General features: G+C 40.5%; 1 protein-coding gene across 1 annotated transcript in view; it reads left to right on the top strand.

Annotated features, from left to right (window-relative positions):
* LOC578417 (serine/threonine-protein kinase SIK2) overlaps positions 1–20,302 on the top strand; it is a 48,861-nt gene that overhangs the window by 20,033 nt on the left and 8,526 nt on the right. Inside the window, exons 4-7 of the mRNA XM_003724784.3 lie at positions 4,425–4,540; positions 8,331–8,501; positions 19,541–19,664; positions 19,988–20,205. Coding sequence (XP_003724832.1) covers positions 4,425–4,540; positions 8,331–8,501; positions 19,541–19,664; positions 19,988–20,205 — 629 coding nt within the window. The remainder of the gene's footprint in view (positions 1–4,424; positions 4,541–8,330; positions 8,502–19,540; positions 19,665–19,987; positions 20,206–20,302) is intronic.

Consider the following 20,302-nt stretch of genomic DNA (forward strand, 5'->3'; position numbering starts at 1 on the left):
GACATCCGGCCCTGACACACATCATGCCCTGTTCTTACTGGTGGATTAATTGCTCCATCTACCAGAAGGATAATGGGGCGAAGATTGTGCTCCGACATATATATGCTCCTGCTAAAATTGCTTGGGCGCAGAATCCGCAGATTGCTCTGGGCTTATTTCATCAAAGATACATGTAGGGTTAGGTTTATTGCTGCAGTTGGATTTTAGGTTAGGTTTACTTGGTTGTTTGTTAAAGATGTAGATCCATGTATACTCTTCCCCTATTTAAATAGTCTAGAATCTGGCCTGTTCTATATATTCCCTATACTTGATTCATGCTGCCAAAGATGGCTTTAAATCAACAAACTCGTAACTAAGTATGCTCACCAGCCCGGTCAAAGCTTCGCCGGGCGTCCTAATTTAATGATCACGCCATCTTCGGCTGGCAGCAAGTAAGTAGTGGCCAGGATCGAGGTTGCATATTGCATTGGTGTGGTGGAGATCAAAATTAAATAGGCTACATGTAGATTCTGGACTACTACCTGAATGGCTAGACATCGGTAAAAAAACGTTCCAGATTTTGTATCAAATGCGAACAGGGTAAAGGTCGTTAGACCAGGGGCATGGCGAGCTCATCAGATGACGCGCTGCGGTGACATGCTTGGTTTATCCCGCTGACCCAATTCACTTGGTTGGGTTCAGCCGGTGACTTGGGCAGGATCAGGAACAAGGGGTTCACCATCTGTAGTTCAGTTGATCTTATAACAGTTCTTAACCTTCTTGATCCTAGAACCCCAGGTGGGCTTTTTTTTTTAGTGCCACAACCTCCCCAATACTGGTAGACAGTTTTATGATAACATATCCAAATTTATGGATATTTCTTTCTGGGGGAACCTAGTTGAAAGGTTGAACTGACGAGTTATTCCATTAGTTTGTTATTCGTGAATGAACTGCAGCAGTTAGGATCCAGTCTGCATATATGTCTTGTTGCTATGGCGGGCAAGCATTGCAAGCTTTCAGGTTGTCAGAGAGCCAACAAGACAGAGCTCTAGACTCTGGTCATGCAATCGCAAAATGGCATCTCTATGCATGTAGATTAAAGTCACTTTGCATACATTAGTTGTTATGTCAGGAAAACCTCTGACAAACTATTCAGTCACCAAGATCAACTTTTGTTCAACTAGTATGATATTGTCCTATCATACATGTTCCTTTGCTTGGTATCATCGGTGTATAAAGGTAAAGTTAAACTGTTTTGATGTAGGGCCTACAATTGCCTGGTACATGTACATCGCATTGTAAGTTTCGCTGATCCATTATATTGTATTGTAAGTTACGCTGAACCATTGCATCATCATAGCTGGAGCCTTGAACCATGATATGATCTCATTTGTTGACCCAGTGATTATGAAATATAATTCTCATGCCTGCGTACCAGGTAGTGCAGTACAAACAGTGTTTTATCATCGCAGCAATGCAGCTCTGTGTTCTTGAACTTCAATGGCACAGTAGCAATGCTTGCCTTCTCTCAACGGGGATGCTGGATAGTCTATAAAATCAGACCCTGATACATGACTCCTGCCACAAGTGTTAATTAATAGGCCATATTCATATTTGTAATCAAATTTAATGCACAATCTTTGTTGAGGGCCTCGTTAGAAATTATATAATTCACCTGTATTTCAATAGTCAGAATGATGATTGCATACATTCCGTTTGGTTAGGTAGGACAAGCGATAATGTTCGTCCTACCTAGCAACAATCAATTAAAGATAAACTTTGAGTTCTGGTAAAAAAAAAGAAAATGAATTCTCACAGAATCTAACAAAACTTACACTGAATGTTCAAGATTACAAATAAATGTCATGTGCCAAACAATTTTGGAAGAAAATGTATACTGGCTGAGTAATGAGCATAGGAAGATAAGGAAATCAGGGCAGTACTAGCCCCGACACCATGTGTGTTGTCCCATATACATCTATCTGTGTAAGTGATTGTTACTTTACCAAGACTCTGCCAAATTTATGATGATTTTGATGACTCTAGAACCTTGCATTACACACCATTACTTACATGCTATATGATCAACTTTTCTGATCCATTCCACACCTTTTCTTTCACAATGCAATCGCATTACCAGTACTCAAGTTTATCTTTAATGCGATTCACTGGAGCAGCATAAGAAGAGAGGTCTCACAGCAATTAATTTCTGCCGGTATGTTTATAATACCCCTTGCAAAGTTGTTGCCTGTCCAGGGTTGCGCACATGAACTACATGCACAGAGCTGACTGTACATCTTCACATGAAGGAGGGTTTTACAGTATGTTTGCCCCACATTGCATTCGGAGCTCTGCTAATTTTCCATAGAAGGAACTGGCGGCAAATTTGAGGATTACGCTCGAATTTAGATTTTAGAGTCCACAGGGACGATGTCTTCATTATTACTTTTGGAAAGACCCCCTGCAAAGGGGTCATCTCTGAATCCAGGGTCGTGGCTCTGAATTACTGGGCTGGCTGTGCATCTATGGATGAGGGTTATAATGTTTGCCCTATATTGCATGAAGGCGCGTCTTTGGTTACAGCGTTCATGTTAATTGACGCACGCTGGAAGGTGGTTGGGATTCCTTTCAAGTCGGCGGCGCTCTCCCTCTCGCTCTCTCTCTCCGTTTCTAACTCTTTCTATCTCGTGCCTATATATCTGGGTCATTCCATGAGGTTGGGGCACAAAATATTATGCAATGAATATAGTGCCCTGCCAAAACCATTCCTACAGTGTATATTTCTATTTTCACCAGTGTTACATGGACATCACATTAATATAAAATCTTTTTATAACTCTTTTTATTTCTCATCCCCCTCTCCCCCTCTCTCTCTTTCTTTCTCTTTCTGTTTCTCTTTCTGTTTCTCTCTCTCCCCCTCTCTCTATCTTTCTCTCTTTCTCTTTCTCTCTCTCTTTTTCTCTCTCTTCTCTCTTTCCCTCTCTCTCTCTCTCTCTCTCTTTCTCGTTCTCTTTCTCTTTCTCTCGTCTGTCACATCCCTTCTCCTTGATCCCCCTCTCCCTCTCCCTCTCCTTTCTTCCTCCTAAGTCTCTGTCTCTGCTTATATGTTCCACTACTGTCTACTCCTACAATATCACTGGCCATTGACACCTTTCACAGGGAGCTGACCTTTCATGACCTTTTGTCCTCATTTGAGGTCAACTTTGAGACATTCCATTGCCTAGTTTAGTTGGCTGCTTACAAAGGCTGGTTGCATAATTCAGGCTGGCATACAGCCAGACCCAGCTGGTGATTTGCTTGTAAACAAGATTTATTATGCATGAGATGATGAGGTATATTCATTAGAGCTATGAATATTCACGAGAGCTATGAATATTCACGAAGTTCTGAAAGTGGCACAGTGTACATGTGTCATCTAATCATGTTTATTTATAGATATAAAAATCAATTTACCTTCCTACAAGTATGTATATATATGTATATACGTAGGCCTACAGTATAGGCTGATATGTCTAGAGGCCTATATATACATGTTATGCAATAGCTCAGTTATATAATGCCTTTCTTTCCAGGGCATATTTCCTGCACAAATGATTAATATTGATTATAATCACAGATGCTGTAATATGTACATGTATGTGCTATAGTGTTCTTGTTCTGGAATGGTGGTGTTGAATTATTCTTTTTCAACATTAACTCGGCACCCTTCTGTACGTCTCTCAGCAAACATTATCATGCTTATATTTTATGCAACACCAAAGAGTTACTAGTACTAGTAACTCCTTGGCAACCAGGCAACACCAATGGGAAACACATTTCTGTATTATTATGGACAATGAAATTTGAATCTTGAATCTTGAATCTTGAATCTATTGATATGACACATTAATGTCAGAAGGTCATTAAATCTGTGTTAAAACACCCTACTGGATCCAAACAGATGTTTTTTTGTTGTCTTACGTTGTAGAACAGATTAATACATTATTTCAGCACAGTGTGCATTTATAATGTTACATCAAGATTTTTCTGTTAAATGTACCTATGTCTTGTATAACTTTCTTTTATTTCCCCCACAACTACATGAATATGTTATCATCCTGATAATTGCCTTTTATTGTATTCATATTTTAATAAGTGGGCATCATAAACAATTATTCTTTAGAAAACAAAAACAGAAACTAATCAATTCCTCTTTTTTCTCCCTCTTCTTTTCTTCTTTGATCTTCTCTCTCATCTTGTCTTTCTCTCATTCTCTCTCGACCCCTCCATCTCTCTCTCTTTCACTTTTTTCTTCTCTCTGTTTCTCCATCCTTCCTCTTTTTCTGTACATCTCTCTACTGGATATCACTCTTTCTTGTTTTTCATTTCTCGTTTCTTTCTCTTTCTCCCTCTCTTTCTCTATCTGTCTCTCGCTGTCTATATCTCTCTTCTACTTCATTACGCAGATTACTTAGACACACATGGCCGGATGTCCGAGAAAGAAGCCAAGAAGAAATTCATGCAAATCATTGCCGCTGTGGAATACTGCCACAAACGACACGTCGTGCACCGTGACCTCAAGGTAAGTTACCATGGCAACCGAATGCCCGGCCACATAGCAACCGAGGGAGAGATAGAAGGCAAGGAGAGAGAGAGAGAGAGACGATGGGATTCCTTGATCATGTAATCTCGCTTTGATCAAATTGCTGATAGCAAGTTAGGAGTTATTGATTCTTTGGCGAAAGTGTTGATTACAATTACTCTCTCTCTCTCCATCTCCCCCTCTCTCTCTCTCTCTCTCTCTCTCTCTCTCTCTATCCTCATAGTGGATACTGACATGCACATTAACGTAATCCAACATTTTGTACCTTTATCTGTAGATATCAGTTTAAATGCAGATGCGATTCTTAAATTGTCCTCCTGTGATAAATTCAGATAGCAATTTGGAAGTTATTGATTCTAGGGCGTAAGTGTTGATTACAATACTCACTTCCTTCCGACGAATCATACATTTAATTACAGTGGCATGCAACCATATCAACTTTCGTGCATTTATCAGTAACTGTGTCCTGGAACAAGTGTCTTTGATGTTTAATGTCATCCCTACAACAAGTTGTGATTATCATTGCAGAGATAAATGTAAGGGTAAATACATGTAGACTTTACTAGGAGATGAAAAAAGCTACTGTGGAAGAGAGAGAGAGAGAGGGAGAGAGAGAAAGAGAGAGAGATGAAGAGAAAGATGGTAGTATTGATATTGAACATTTGTGCTTGTGACGAAAACATAGTTAAGGAGAAAAAGACTTTAAAGATAGTTGGGGAGAGAGAGAAAGAGAGAGAGAGAGAGAGAGAGGGGGGGGGGGGGGGGGTAGTCGGAGAGATAGAATGAGATGCACTGAGGATGATAGAGATTGTCAATAGCAACGTGCAGAAATCATTTCACACGTGCCAATAGCCTCTCGTTGCCTGCCATTGACGTCAGCCAGGCAGGTACGTTAGCAACCAGGCCTTGCCTTTTGTCGTGGCGTGAAAGCGCTGGCCTAATTACCAGGCCGGCATGTAACGCTCTCTCTCCTTCTCTCTCCGTGTCCCTTCCATCTTAATAGTCCTTGCTGTGAAGGATTTTAGTCTCCATTATTTGGGTTCTTGTGTGTTTAATTTATTTCTATCTCTATTCATCTCTCTATTTTTTATTTATTTATTTATTTTTTAAATATTTTTTTTGGGGGGAGGTTCAGTGGTTCCATCTCCATCTTTCTTTACCTCTAGCTTTTGTTTCCACCGGTTTCTGTCATGCTTTCTCCCTGCTATGTCTTCTTCTTCCTTCAATGTTTCTCTCCTCCTCTCTCCCTCTCTCCTTTTATTCACCTATCTTGTTTATCATATTTTTTTTAATGTGAACTAGTTTTCCTTCTCCTCTTTTCATTTTCACTCTGAGTGGAATATTCAACCCCCTCTTTTTGCTCTCTCCCTCCCTCACTCACTCATGCACCTTCCTCCCCCTTCTTGCACATTCCTTCCCCCCTTAATTCCCCCTTCCCCCTTCCATCCTTAACCATCCCCTTTCATCATACCCCTCTCCTCCTTTCTTCCTCCTTTCTCTCTCGCACAGTGTGAACATGAGAAGTTGTCATGTGTGTGGGCAGAGCAGGCATTTGACACTAATGTGCATCACCAACATCCATATAGTTCACACCTCCTCACCCCAGCCCTTACCCCCCCCCTCCACCACCAGTTCTTACCCCTCCCCTCCCCTCCCCAGCTCCTCTGCCCATCATACCCCCTCGCCACCCTCAAAGTGTTAAATTGTGCCATTTTGTAGGTAGTAGTTAGTAGGCAGTGAAACAACCAACATCCATTTAATTCATGTAGTCCTCATACATGTACCATCCCCTTACCCCGCCCCCTTCTCATAATCCCTTTAGCCCCCTCCCCCACCCCCACTTCCTTGCTTTTCATACCTGCTTTGCTCTCTTACAGTGTGAAAATTGGCAGTTGTTAAGTAAGTGCGAAGAGTAGATGCGACACCCATTTTGCATCAAAACGTCCATGTACATTACCTTTCAATTACACATGCAATCTCCATTCCCCTGCAACCAACCCCGCCCCCGCTCCTCACATCATCCACACTCCTCTCATCATCGCTAACCCCTCCCTCAATCCTTCATCCATCCTTGTATACTCATTGAATGGACATTCATAATTGTTAAGTTTGTGCGCAAAGCGTATATTTGTGCCCAATGTGCTTCCAAGCATCCATGTTCTCCCTCCCTCCCCAATACTGTCCACACCCCTTGTCGCACCATCTCCTCCCCCCTTCTGGCACCATCTCTTACCCCTCCCTAATTCTTCATCCATCCCAGTATGCTCTCCCATCGTGCGAAAATTCAAAGTTGTTCAGTTAAGTGCGCCGTACAGACATTTTAGCACCTAATATATGCATCAAAACATTCATGTATCTCACACATGCATTATACATGGCAGTGAGTAAATCAATCTGGGCCTCACCCTGATTTCAGCTCCAATCTAAGCCAATTGATGCAAAGTAGGTGTACATATAGGCATAAATGACTATCAAGATGAAGTATATCTGCTACAAGGTTATTTTTAGAAGAAATATAACAGTATCAACAAGATATTCTAAAATAGAGGCCTAATTGCCAATAGAAGCTAATTGTTATCTTCTAGGGTAGCATCATCTTCATGATGATGATGATCATGATCATGATCATCATGGTGATGGTGGTGATGATGGTGATAATGAGGATGATGGTGATGATGATGATGATAATAATATGTATAATAAAGATAATGATGATAATAAATTCTAAGACTTGTAAGGCACCAAATCATCAACACAGTAACAATGATGATGATGATGATAATGATGATACAAAGTATGATAAAGATAATGATGATAATAAATTATTGGGCACCACATCATCATCATCATCACAATAATGATCATGATCATAACAATAATAAAGATAATAATAATAATGAAATATAAGACTGGCACCCAATCCACTTGGAATCCGCTTTTGATATACTGTGACATACCATGATGAGGTATACCATCGACAACGACGACAGGCTATTCTCCACCTTGCAGAAATCAATTCCACATTTCCGGAGGCAGCAGGCAGTAATCTAGTTAGCTGTGAAGTGATCTGCTCGTAACTATGGTCCGATCTGGCTTCCATTTTTTGCTAGGGTCAGTCTGTACTTTGTCAGTGGATAAGTGTACGTCCAATGCAGGCGCAGTGTTTTGAGGAGCCTTTTGCAGGTCTTGTAGATACCAGTGCCTCCCCCTCCCCACCCCACCTCAATAAATAATCTGGTGCTGCCCATAATCCAATGTGATTGTTATATGATACAGTCAAACCTGTCTATAGCAACCACCCAAGGGAAACACATGAAGGTGGTCTTTGTAGATGGGTTGCTTTAGTACATGTTTCAATGAGAAACCATTTTCAAGGGAAACAAACAATGTGGTCTTTGTAGACAGATGGTCACTAAAGCAGGTTTGACTGTATCAAATAATTACCTAACATTGTACTTTTTGTTGTTGTCCTCCCTTGTAAGTAGAGGAATGAAATATTTAATTGACATATTGCATATAAATATGTTGACTGCTTAGAGCAAGGTCAAATTAGGGCTTGAATTCAGTATTTAATTACAAGTTTACACCCTTGCTGCACTCAACAGAAATAATTATTCATTTGATACATGCTAGCATATCTTTTTAGAGCTGTTCTTTACATTTGCATAGGGAATTAAGACACATAATAGATATCAAAACAAAAAGAAAATGAAGATTTCTATGTCTATTATGAGTAACGTCTATGTTCTTGATTTTTCTTCCTTTGCAGGCCGAAAACCTACTTCTAGATGGCAACATGAACATCAAGATAGCAGACTTTGGTTTCAGTAATTTCTTTGTACCCGGCGAGCACCTGGCAACGTGGTGTGGCAGTCCACCTTACGCAGCTCCAGAAGTGTTCGAGGGCCAGAAGTACGATGGGCCTCAACTGGACATTTGGGTGAGTTGTTGTTGTTGTTATTTTTTACTCCCATGATGCGGCAGGTAGGCAGTCTAAGGGAAACCAACGTCTTTGAGTTCTGAGGCAAGTATGGTTGCAGAGCCGAAACTTAAAGGAATTGGCGGAAGGGCACCACCAGGAGTGGAGCCTCCGGCTTTATTTGGCTCGAATCTTTCAACATTTGCTTCGATGAAACTTGCTCCAGACTCTATTTCATTACATTTTAGGGTATGTCATCAGAGAAATCGGATGTTTTGGGGTTGTCACGTCAAGTCACTATACTTCGTACACCTACACCCTTTTGTTCTCAAAAGTAATTGAATTTGTACTCAGTGTTCCATATAAAGATATCAACAGAAATTCGAATAATAAACCTACGACAATACAAGTCTCAAAGCAGAAACATTTCCAAGAAAACACCCCTTATTGGTACGGTAAGTAAAACGCATTGTTCCTGAGGACAGGTTTCACAAAAGCGGCAGGCTCTAGAACAACAAGTGTCTCCACTTCATATAATTACTAATTACATAAAGAGGACATGTCTGTTGTTCAAGGAGGCTGTGGGCAAAGGGGGGAAAATATTTACGACTATGTTCAAAACGGTCCGTATATTAATGAGAAGACTTGCTAAATTACAAAAAAAAACATTGACAATTCTTTGTTCTTCTACGATAACGAGTATCTTATGAGTCCTCTCTTAATTAGTCTTGTTTACCAGGTGACTCAACTGTTTAATAGCACTGGTTCTCTATATTAATGAGAATACTTGCTGAAATTACGAGGAAAACATTGACTACTTTGTTCTTCTACGACAACAATTATCTTATGAGTCCTCCCTTAATTAGTCTTGTGTACCAGGTGACTCAACTGTTAGCACTGGTTCTCCAAACAAACAAAGCACATGGTGATTCATCAGGGTCCCTGTCAAAACACCTCAGGGTGCAAGTCTAAACGATGGGGTATTATGGACTGAATCATTGATGATGATACATGCTTTGCGATGATGTGACGATCATGATGATGGAAGTTTTAACATACCTGGGCAATATTTTGATGAATATCAAATGAAATGAAACCTTCCAGGCTGTTCCACAAATCTTTTTTTTATTTTCAAAGAGTTTCAAAAAATTTGCACGAACGCTGACCATGTAGAGATTAAGTCACTGTCTACTGTTAATCAAGTCCATTCGTTTTACGTGCAGTTGTCCAAAAGAAGACGTAGATGGCATTTAACCAGTATTTGCCTAGCTACACTCCCTTTAATGTTGGAAGCTGTGTGACATTTCTGACATTTCTAGATTAAATTTGGCTGACAGGAAAACTGACAGGAAATCTGTGAAGAGCAACAAATGTGATTGAGAGTTACAAAACACTTATTGTTCATAATAATTTGACATAATGTCAATGACATTCCATCTAATGGAGGCAGATGGACATTAAGTCCACATTTTAGCATGTAAGGTAATGCCTTTCTGGCTCGGAGTGGAGTCTGCTTGTTCTGCAGAGACATCATTTGTTTTGAACAAGAGACACCTCAAGTTATTGAGCAGTAGAACCTTATCATCAACATACAATTCATCTATGAAACATTTCTTAGGATCCAAACGTTGCTTTAAGGTCATGCACTAGATTAAACATGCATTTTTTCTTTTAAACGCGAAGCTGTCGCGCCACCACCTCGTCACGTGGCTGGCCTTCCCCTTCTCTCACTGCTTGCCAATTTGCATGATGCGTCGAGGATTGTGCGTTTTCCGGGAAAGCGAAGATTGATTACGGGAGCGATAAAAACTCCTCTCACCAAAGGAACCTCTTGAGGTTGATTAAATTTTGTGTTTCAGGACGCTCTGTAATTTCCCCACCACTTGTATCGTTTATTGATTCAAAAGAAATAGGGCATTTTAATAACTACCTCTCTGATCGAGATACATGGTGTTTAGTACCACCAGGAAGGCAACATGTATGTTGGAGAAACGTATCACATTCATTCGCCTTTGAATCAATATCAGAGAGGGTTTTCTTGTATTCGGGTTGGCGGATGAGAAACCCTTTAGCCTACATTTGCATACAGGTACATGTATGATGCCAAATTTGACTTTCGGTTGCCATTCACAGTGGATATCACAGTCACATTTTGAAACATAGTAACAACTTTCTATCTGCTTTAATAGAGAACTGGAACTAATAATAACCAAGATTTCTCTTTTCTTATTCGCATAGATATATGTAAGGAAGACTTTCATGTATATTAGCCATGGATTGAGATGCTTTCATTGTAATTCAGTTTACATTTCCAATAAAAGATTATTAATCCGGCTTAGCCCCTTTGATAATAAAGACTGGTCAAAATGTAAGCTTGTCTGGCGCTAAGACGAGATGAGTTTCCCCTGTCATCCAAATGGTTTAAACAGTCTGAATTAGCTATCCTCCTCAGAACATTAAAGGCATTACTTGCTGTTGGAGAAGCACTTTATGCTGATACTTACAAAAAACCATTACAAATGTTAATCACCAGGACCCAGGGAAAAGCGATGGCCAGGATGGAAAAAAACCCAAGAAATTAAAGAACAACCAACAAAATGCTGGAAGAGAAAGGGTGCGAGTCTCGTCCTTAATGTCGCCCTCTGACATTTGCGGGGATTTGTTCAGGTTGGGAAGTGCCGGATTGGGGGAAATCAATAACTCGGGCGCCTTCCATGAATATCAGTCCATGCTTAATGCGCAATATGATTACCGGGAAGTAGTCTGCGAACACAGACCCTCGCCAGTCATGATGGGTTACATAGTGTCTGATGGGTAAGACTATCAAAGCGTCACGCTCTGCTGCACTCCAAAGGCCCTGTACTTTAGCTGCTCTCAGTCACCTCATTTCACAGTAAGTGAATGAGAAAGTTAGGCTAGGCTCAAGGCTTTATCAGTTTAAATTAAAGTTGAACGTATATGATATTTGCGTTAGTTCGTGCATCATTATAAACAATTTATGATGGTGAAACATGATTTAGGAATTTGTTCATATAAGATGATATTAGTAGATTGTGATATGAGAAGAGGGAGGGGGGGGGGGGAAGAGAGAGATAGAGAGAAAGAGACAGAAAGATTGATAGTAACAGACAACAATGGGCTGAGACATACAGAGAGATGGAGGGAGAGAGAGAGAGAGAGGGAGAGAGAGATATGATAATTGACTTTAATGAGCTCCAGAAATAAAAAACAATAGATTTGATAGATGTCATATTTATTGGAGGCTTTTAATTGTCACTCTGTGTCTACATACTCTAACCATCCACCGGCACTCTAATAACATTCTCAAATCAAATTGAAATGAATTTCAAATTTCATGGTGTAAAATCATATGTCATATAGATCTAGATGAAAATATCTAATGGTAAAAAAAATCCATGCAAACAGAATCCTGCAGTGTATTATATGACCTAAATAGCAACTATTCATTAAAAGAGCCATTCGGCCTCTCAAGTATTGGATGGAATCTGCGCCAAGCTGACTCCTCAGGACTTTATCTGCCTGCCCATCTTAGATCATTTCATGCGGTAAGATTGGCACTTTCATTTCAGACGGATCCGAACGGCGTTCAGGGAAGCATTTCATCAGGGTTGTCATGCTAGCCAGCTAGTGCCTGGATCCTATGACGCAAACACCATAGTTTTGATGACATCATCGTTCTTTATCTTGGCCCGTTTCCTCGGGGAGGGGGAGGGGGGGGGGGGGGGTGTCGTCGGTAGATTGATTCGGTCATGACGCAGAGTAAGTGATTCAGGATGATGTTTCTGACGTTACACTCCAAGATGACTCAAGTCGAGTCAGTCCTATGGTTTATCACTTAACAATAGTCCCAGGTATCCAAAATGGTGTTTTGAAATACTAGGGCATCAATAGTGCGACGTGAAATAGGTTGACATATCATGTTTGCAATGTGGCTTGCTTGCAGTCTGAAATTTTGAGCACCCTTTAAGCAGGTCCCGTATGAACGTTTGTCATTGTTAATACTGGTTGGTCAATTTTGTTTAAATTAAAGGTTCTGCTACTCTTTAAAAACAGGACGATTCTCTGCGAAGTACTTACTAAGAGAATATAGTTCAAATCTTTTGGAATTTTTTTTGTGTGGGTTTTATGTGAGGCAGCAAAGTACCTGTTATTATACAAATAATGAATGGTTATGAGTTCAATAGTGCGAATATTTCCATGAGTTGAAAGATTAACATTCTATTCAACGAGGCGTCAGCCGAGTTGAATAGAATTAACGTTAATCTTTCAACGAATGAAAATATTCGCACCATTGAACGAATGAAAAACATTCATTATTTGTTTTATACAACATCGAAGAAGATCTAATAGAACGTTAATCAACAAATTATGCTTTACTCCTTATATTACAGATAAATTAAAGTTGGAGTCAAGCCTTCTCGATTACATTCAGATTGCCTTCGCGTCAGATACACGCAGGGATACGCGCGCGCACGGCTGAGAGGTACGCAGTCTGCATATAACCAAAAATGCACGGCGCATATAACCAAAAATGCACGACCGTGCAATATAACATCTATTGAATATCATGTGATCAACAATCCTCCAATCAAATGACAAGGATCCACGTAGGTGTTGTATAAAATATGTTATTATGAACATGAAGAAAATTAGGGGCCTACTATACACATGAAGCTATGGTGGTCATGAAATATGAAATGTACACATATATCATTGGCTAAAATGACCAATGCCGAATAATTACAAGATATGAATTGCATGGTTTGCCCTAAATTGCGATAGAGGGATTGATAAATGGGACCTGCAGGGGATGAATGTTTAGTGTGATGGACGGACGCATAGTGCCGTGACTCGAAGTAGAGTGGCAAAAATTTCCAATCAATACACTTCTGCGTAGATGACGCAATGACCGTGATTTAAAATGCCAACAGTGTCTGCTACCTCACCCTGCTCCAGTTCTCTATGTTCTTCTCTCTCTCTCTCTCTCTTTTCATCTCAATATATCTCCTTTTCTCTCTTCCACCCTCTCTCTCTCTCTCTCTCTCTCTTTTCATCTCTTTATATCTCCTTATCTCTCTTCTCCCACCATCTCCCTCTTGTTCCACTCTCTCTCTCTGCACTCTCCTTTTCTCTTGTCTTCCACCCCCTCTCTCTCTCTCTCTTCTTTTCTCAATATATCTCCATTTCTCTCTTCTTCCACTCTATCTCTCTCTCTCTCTCTCTTATCTCAATATATCCCCTTTTCTATCTTCTTTCTCTCTCTCTCTCTTCTCACCACAATGTATCTCCTTTTCTTTATTCTTCCACCCCTCTCACCTCTCCCTCTTTTCTATTTCATTGTCTCTTGTTTTGTTCCCGTCTCTCTCATTGTGTGTCTCCTTGTTTTTTTTCTCTCTTCTTCCACCCTCTCCCTCTCTCTTCTTCTACTTCTCCTTCTCCCTCTTTTCTATCTTATTGTCTCCCTCTCTGTATTTCTCATTGTGTGTCTTCTTTTGCTTTCTTCTTGTCTCTTTCTGTGCTCCCCCTGTCCTCTCTTCTCTCCTCTCTCTTCTATTCTTCATTCTCTCAATATAGCTTGATCATGTGACCAAGGGGGCATATACATATTGGATAAGTGGACGTCTTATGAAGAAACTAATTTTGGAAAATAGGGCAGAGTTAACAAGTTTCCATACAACTTACACTTGTCAAGTGGACACTGCTTATCAAATTGCCTAACTGAACGACATCCAAACCAATCTGTTGTGCTTTTTTTTTTGTCCTGTATTTTTGTCTTGATGTTTTAGTAAAAGTATATGAACTGAACTTATCATACAAAACATATAATTCTCCCGACAAAATAAGTATGGGGATGCTCCTTTACTTTCTCTTCCATCTCTCCTTTACATTACGCGCCTCGCACTTGATACTAGCACACTCGCTCGTTCCCTCCCTCATCATTCTGACTCGTTCTCTTCTGGTCTTCCATCATGCCCTTTAAGCCCACGCCTTTTGGTCCAGTTTTCTCCTCCGCCCTCCTCTTACGGAGTGAATAAAAACCATCAGCAGAAAATGTCAAGGGGTCAAGTGCCTTATATACTGAATATAATAAATAGAATACCGCTATTTCTTTCCTTGTCTCAAAGAGAAATTTAATTGATTCTTGTCTTCAGTTCCTTAAATTTTCTATCAGAGTTAGACTTTCTGATCATGGAAAACAAATTAATTTTTCTGGTCAGACAATGTGATTTTATTAAGTCTTTAGTAACCATGGGGATAATTTGATGACAATAAACGATGATGCAATCAGGTTTTGTATTTTACCCTTTGTAAAATTTAGAATGTACTATTGGATGAACTGAAGAGATTATTTTTATCTTTTTGTGACAATAGTGAAGAATATTTGTATTATCGACAGTGCGTACGCAAATAGTCATTTGACAATATAAGATTTTTTGAGAACACGCCAATTATGAACTCTGATTAATCTTAGAAAAACGTTTATGGAGAAGATAAAACCAAAGCCTCTTCAGTTCCCTTTTCCCTGTTTGTCTGTCTGTTTTGAGCTGTGTCGTTTCGTACGTAGAAATCCAGATGGTTAAAGGCCACATTCTGCATGGTCAGCGACGTGGACAAGCCACTGACCAGTGCAACCCCGTGACGCTCTCACTATCACAAATTGGCAACAGCCTTGTTGATTCATGTGCCAATCGGGAAGAAAAAAATCAAACTTCCTGTTTGTATCGTTAAATCGCCTTCCTCGCGAGATCTCCAGCTTATACAACGTCCGTCCTGAGGGACATGTTTTCTTGATATCTGTGTTTTTTGGCTTTACCTCTCAATGCGTAGATCAAACTCTATTCGTTTCAGGGTCGCTTGCCCTCGCGCTGTATTTGTCATGACCCGCTGCCAAGTCGCAAGGTCCCTGCCCCATTCATAAACTCTCTCCGTTGCCTCACGATGACGATATTCCGAGGGTCGATGCTTCCAGTGTAACGATCCGTGAAGGAGAGAGAGAGAGAGAGGGAGAGAGGGAGGAAGGGAGAGAGGGAGGGAGAAAGGGAGAGAGAGCTTCAAAGCTTTTAACCATCCGCTCTTAATCATTCTGCCATTGGGAAGGAATGGAGCGAATGTGATGTGAGAAAAATTGAAAAATGTAGCAATTTTTTTCCTTCTAGACTTAATTAAGTTATAGATGTAAGCGGTGATTAGTGAATGCTTACAAATTTGCAACTGTCATACAGAGTCCTTGAAAAGAGTGTACTTATTTCCCTTTGCAATTATTCTGATTCATGAGATACTAGTGATTGGAAATTTTAATGAAATTCATGACGAATGAAGAATGCAACATTCAAGGGAAAGAGTGACTATTCACCAGCAAAAAGCACTAAATATTCAATAGAAAGAAGAATAGTACTTTGCCCTCAGTATATTATATGGCTCTAATTAGTATACAGTGCAGTTTACTAGGTATTGAAATTATGGGAGTAGGTATATTGTTAGTCCCTTTTTACCATGGAGATTCAATATTTATATGCATTCAGTTACTCACACATAAATGATGTTTAAGAATATCAATAAAACAATTTCTAAAGAACACAAAATAAGAGTTAAAGCGATTGGTGAAGTAAAGATCTTTTGTTTATATAAACATTTCACTATCAACAGAAGTCTTTGATGAGCTGCGTATTTCAGTGTATTTGTAATATGACTACATCCTGTGTTGAAGTTGTTATGTAGTAGAGTTGTAAACAGAATTAAACATAGTTATGGACACCATAAAGAAGCTCCCTATTTTTCCCTCCCCCCACACCAAAATATTGATGCTAAGTTTAGGTTGACTGTTTTGGCAATTCTTCTATTTTTATTTCTTTGAGGATACCCTAGTGACCATAGTTGTCAAAGCGGAAATCAAAGCTCGAAGAGGATATTTGCTCGAAGAAGTAAACAAGCCTTCTAAGAAAAACATCCTCTTCCCATTAGTTTTCCTCGCGAATAGGATGAGGAGCGTGGCATTAGCGACGTCTGCTGTGTGTTTTTGTTTCCCTTTGGACCTAACGCACGTCTTGAATGGGTTCTATTGAGGAAGTGACATGAACAACATCCTGTATCGTCATGTCTTACGTAGGTATCCGTCGTTTGAGATCATGTACTCAGATGAGGGGAGATTGCGACGGTTTCTTACTGAACGACGGACAGCGGTGGCAGGGGAAAAAACGGATGAGAGATGATGCCATTCTGGGTGAACTTTGGTATTTGAAGAATGGCGGAGGAGAGTGGAGTGGAGGAGAGAGAGTGTGGAGGAGAGTGGAGTGGAGGAGAGAATGAGAGAGTAAGAGAGAGTGAGGGGGAGGTAGAAGGAGAGGGAGGGAGAGGGAGAGGGTCCGAGGGAGGCAGAGGGAGAGGGATAGAGAGAGAAAGAGAGAGAGAGAGAGAGAGAGATGGGGAGAGAGAGGAGAGGGGTAGAGAGAGAGGGAGAAAGAGAGAGGTGGGGAGAGAGAGAGGGAGAAAGAGAGAGGTGGGGAGTGAGGGAGGAGAGGGGGAGGTACATGGAGGAGGAGAGAGAAAGAAGAAGATGGGAAGAGGTAAAGAAATGGAGAGAAAGAGTGGGACCAAAAGATGCAGAGTTGGAGAGGGACAGAGAGAGAAAATAGTAGGGGAAGTAGAGATTGATAAATCAGCGGATGACAGACAAATAAAAAAGGGAAGGGGTAGATGGAAATTAAAATAAAGGCAGAAAGAGAGAGAGAGAGAAACAAAGAAAGAAAGATGGAAAGGAAGAGACAGAGGGAAGGAAAGAGAGAGAGAAAGGGGAGGGAAAAGACAGTGAGAGAGAAAGAGAAAGAGATAAAGAGAAAGAGAAGGAAATGGAGAATCACAATGGAAGTCTTCCATTCTCTTCCATTCTCTTCCATCGCCATAGCAACTGAGTGGGAGATAAATTTTGGTACGAGGAGGAATATTGCGTGTAACTGAGATGCATGCGTCGGCATGACAGAGCATATTGGAGAAATCTCCGCACTGTACTTGACAAATACTGCCGATCACCACACATGACTCATTACAGGGATTCATCTTTTTCTTTTAGCCCAGGATCATGATTGCATGAATATTTAAGATTCTTTCTGTAGGAAACTTTATCACAGAGTATGTATTGATACCTGTATAATGCCCTTACAACATTTTAGAACTTGAAATTGTCTCCCTTCTCCAAAAACAAAAAAGGAAATGGAAAGAGAAAAATGCATAAGTTATTACTGAGCCTGTATAGATATGTGTAAGATGCAGAATATAGGGACAGAGAGAGTTGATGTACTGGAAGAGAGAGGGGAAGAGGGAGGAGAAGAGAGAAAGATACATTGTAGTAGAAAGGGAGAAAGAGAGGAAGGAAGAGACAGAAACAACCAGAGAGAGAGATACTGATAGAGTGACAGAGAGAGAGAGAGAGAGAGAGAGCCAATGAGCCAGAGGGAGAAAGTACTTGGCATGGCGTAATTTCAATTTCACTGAAATTGCAACCGGCAGCGGCCGCCGCACATGTGCACTGCCCTACTTTTGCGCCATTGAAGATCTGGAGAAAATTGACATTTAAGCAAGACGCACTGCGGTCGCAGGTAGGCAGGCAGGCAAGCATACATGCAAACCCCCTTCCTTCGCGAGATGGAGAAACTTTCTCTCTCCTCTGGCACCCTTCAATATGCTAATGATGCGGAGACGGAAGCTCTGATATATTGATGTGACATCATTGAAGTGTGAGACTATGCGCTTTTCTCCCAGCCCCAAGATACGACGTGCAGTACAGCAGGCAGCCAGCACCAAATTAATGTGCTTGTACTTTATAGTGTTCGCACTGTATGAGCAAAGAGATACCACAAATCTCTTTGGTATGAGTTCTAATGCAATGTGCATTTTGCTTTTAAGTTGAATAGTTGCTGGCTCATGTTGTGCCCATCCTTTGCTCTGTACACTGACATGGAAAGTGTTAATGAAATGATTTGTTTCGTTAACTCTTAAACTTCAACATCTCCCCCCCCCCTCCTCAAGACTAAAACTCTACATATATTTAGGACAATGTAGCAAATGATAAGAAGTGAAAAAATAACTTTGTTATCCACTTTTCCTGCACTGCACACATATACATGAATATCCATGTTGATGTCATAAGAAAAGTGTAACACATATAGGACTGAAGTCTGTATGTTTGTATTTTTTCCTGCTAATGTTATTCTATTACTAGCAGAATTTTCAACACAGATATTAACTAGATTGGCTGTTCAGATGATAATTCTCACACTTCCCCTGCTGTGACTGATCATGCTTCTATCACCATTGCCTATAGATATGAAACAGGAGAAGCCATTGTGATCTTTGCCATCATTTCTCTAAATATCAATTAAAGGTCATTGTTGGAGTTATTGCTATCAGTGGAGACCTTTAGACTAGGCTTTTCATTAAATGATTAAATGGTATTTGATCTGGCAATAATTGCCCCTCAGTCAAGTTCTAATTTTTGCCATATTCCCAACACTAGCCATGGACTTTAAAATATAGTGTATATAGAGTATGCCTGTTTTCATCAGCTCGAGTTTGCCAAATAACTTGATACTTCCAGACGTGGGATATTATCCCGAAACTCGTAATTGCATCTTCAGCAGACCAATACGCTCATCACAAACTAGCTTGGACGGGTGCAAATTAGCCCGCTATTTCCCAAATAGCATGATATTTTGGAAACAAGACCGAGATTTCTCTGGATATTTTCTAACCAAATATCCCGCTAATTGCAACTTCGGGCTGATGAAAACCCAATTTAAGTGGATAATTTGCGATCGGGATAGTTAAAATAGCGGGATAATTGGGCAATATCGAGCTGATGAAGACAGGCCTATAGTAGGAGATGTCACCAGAGCAAATAGGAAATCACCACCGACACCATTGTGCCAATTTCCTACTGAATTTTCTCATTCCTGTACTCATGTTAAGAATCACCTAGTACCGGTATCTATCCAGTATCCACCAAGTTTTAATTCTTTATCTTGTTCCTTTATGTGTGTTTACAGAGCCTTGGTGTGGTTCTGTACGTCCTAGTCTGTGGTGCTCTGCCCTTCGATGCAAACACCCTGCCGCAGCTCAAGGAGAGGGTCCTCGCTGGAAAATTCAGGATACCTTTCTTTATGTCACAAGGTATGTCAAATGAAACTACAGGATATTCTAGATACATCTGTCAAAGTGGCCTTCTCTTTAAGGAGGCCAACCGTCTTTAGAAGCTATCTTAATAATGTTGTCACCTATCATACAGTACCCCCCTGGAGGGATAAACTTTTCTGTTTTCCTGGGGGTATGTCCTATGTCTATGGCCCAACACATGCTTCAAAGATGGACTAAAAAAGACCATTTTGGTATGATGTCTTTGACCAGTTCCTCAAGTTAGTAGAAAAGTCATCAGCGATTATTCAAGAGATGATTGACCAATCTTGACCCGTCCATTTCTATTCTTTATTGTCCAGAATGTGAGCACCTGATCAGGCACATGCTGGTCATCAATCCGGCCAAGAGGTTGTCCATCGACCAGATCAAGAATCACAAGTGGTTTGCCGACTGCGGAGTGCCCGCCACCCAACCAGTCAGCCCCGTGACCGAGATCCCCAAACCCATAGGAGAGTTCAACGAGCAGGCGCTCAGACTGATGCAGAGTCTGGGAATCGATCAGCAAAAGACCATCGATGTGAGGACCTTTCTTGACCATTATATGCCATTGTTTTAATTTTTACAAAAAAGTGTATCAATGCCCCCAGAAACATATCTATATCATGCTTTTAAGT

Source organism: Strongylocentrotus purpuratus, unplaced genomic scaffold, assembly GCF_000002235.5.
Source record: "Strongylocentrotus purpuratus isolate Spur 01 unplaced genomic scaffold, Spur_5.0 spur5_scaffold_1, whole genome shotgun sequence".
NCBI classification, from domain to species: Eukaryota; Metazoa; Echinodermata; class Echinoidea; order Camarodonta; family Strongylocentrotidae; genus Strongylocentrotus; species Strongylocentrotus purpuratus.